Source organism: Wasmannia auropunctata, unplaced genomic scaffold, assembly GCF_000956235.1.
Source record: "Wasmannia auropunctata unplaced genomic scaffold, wasmannia.A_1.0 LD334216.1, whole genome shotgun sequence".
NCBI lineage: Eukaryota > Metazoa > Arthropoda > Insecta > Hymenoptera > Formicidae > Wasmannia > Wasmannia auropunctata.
The window spans coordinates 187,554-188,744 of record NW_012028674.1 but is presented as its reverse complement, the minus strand read 5'-3'; the positions used below and the strand labels follow the sequence as shown (position 1 = coordinate 188,744).

Sequence of the window (1,191 nt, the reverse complement as noted above, 5' to 3'; positions counted from 1 at the left end):
TCTATTGTTGATTTACTTATTCTTGACAAACCCTAGGATGTATTTAAAAGAATAAAAAAGTAACGATAAAAGTAACGGCAAATTCGTTACCGTTAGTGCAAAAATGTAATGACGTTACCGTTACCGTTACAGAGAGAAAAAAGTAACGATCGTTACTGAAAAAAAGTAATGAAAATAGTAACGGCGTTACAAGTAACAAGTGTTACTTTCCAACCCTGTATATAATATATAGTACACGCCAAAATCCATTTCTTCCAATGAATAACTCAAAATTGTCAATTTCACTGAAGATATGACACTATTGTAGCAATGCCGCAATATATGTATTTCTTTACTGTACTGCTATTATCGACTTGTATAAAACGCAATTTAACTTTGTGCAAGATTTTGTAGTATTTAATTGACATTCTTATGGCTTATCTTTTAATATAGAAAATTTCCGGACCATTAAAGCACGCAGCATCTGATAACACGCCACAAAATAATATAATGGTGGATAGAGACATTACAGCTTGCACCTTAACAAAATGTATTAGTAAGTAATATACGAATAGATAAGATTTTGTTAAAGATATACTTTGTTGAGAAAAGAGATTATATATATACTTATATATAATAATTATATTTTCTATTTTGAAGATATCGAATTTTATGAAGCGTGTTACCCCATCAGAATATCCCTATATTGTTCGGATAACCATCCGGATAACTATCAGTTTTCCGGTGATCACTTTATACGAATTTGGGCACAAAAATCCGATGATCAATGGTTTTCAGTAACGGCGAGAATTGAGGGAACTCCAGAAACTTGGCAAATTAATTTGACAGAGTTTCAAATGGATTATACCGTGAATTATGAGTTGTCGTGTCATTTTAAAACAAAAAAAATGAAATTTGAATTACTCTATTTGCCTTATTACTCAATGAATATAGAAGTAATACTTATTGGAACATCAGAATTTATTCTTCCTAGAAATCCTAAGCAGAGTCTAAGAAGCCTGTTAAACAATGTTAGTTATCGAACTAAATTTTATAAAGAACCAAATTCAGATATACTCCAACTTCAAGAGGACTTTAACAAGCATTGCATTATTTGTAAAAGGTATTATAATGGTTGCCCATAAATATTGAATCTTTTCTTATTCTATTAAAAATAAAATGAAATTTGTTTCAATGTTATTTGCAGCGATA

General features: G+C 29.9%; 1 protein-coding gene across 1 annotated transcript in view; it reads left to right on the top strand.

The window, feature by feature from the left end:
* LOC105459049 overlaps positions 1-1,105 on the top strand; it is a 2,279-nt gene extending 1,174 nt beyond the window's left edge. The window contains exon 2 of the mRNA XM_011704722.1: positions 433-1,105. Within this exon, the coding sequence (XP_011703024.1) occupies positions 433-543 (111 nt within the window). The 3' untranslated portion in view covers positions 544-1,105. The remainder of the gene's footprint in view (positions 1-432) is intronic.
* Positions 1,106-1,191: the final 86 nt, after the last annotated feature.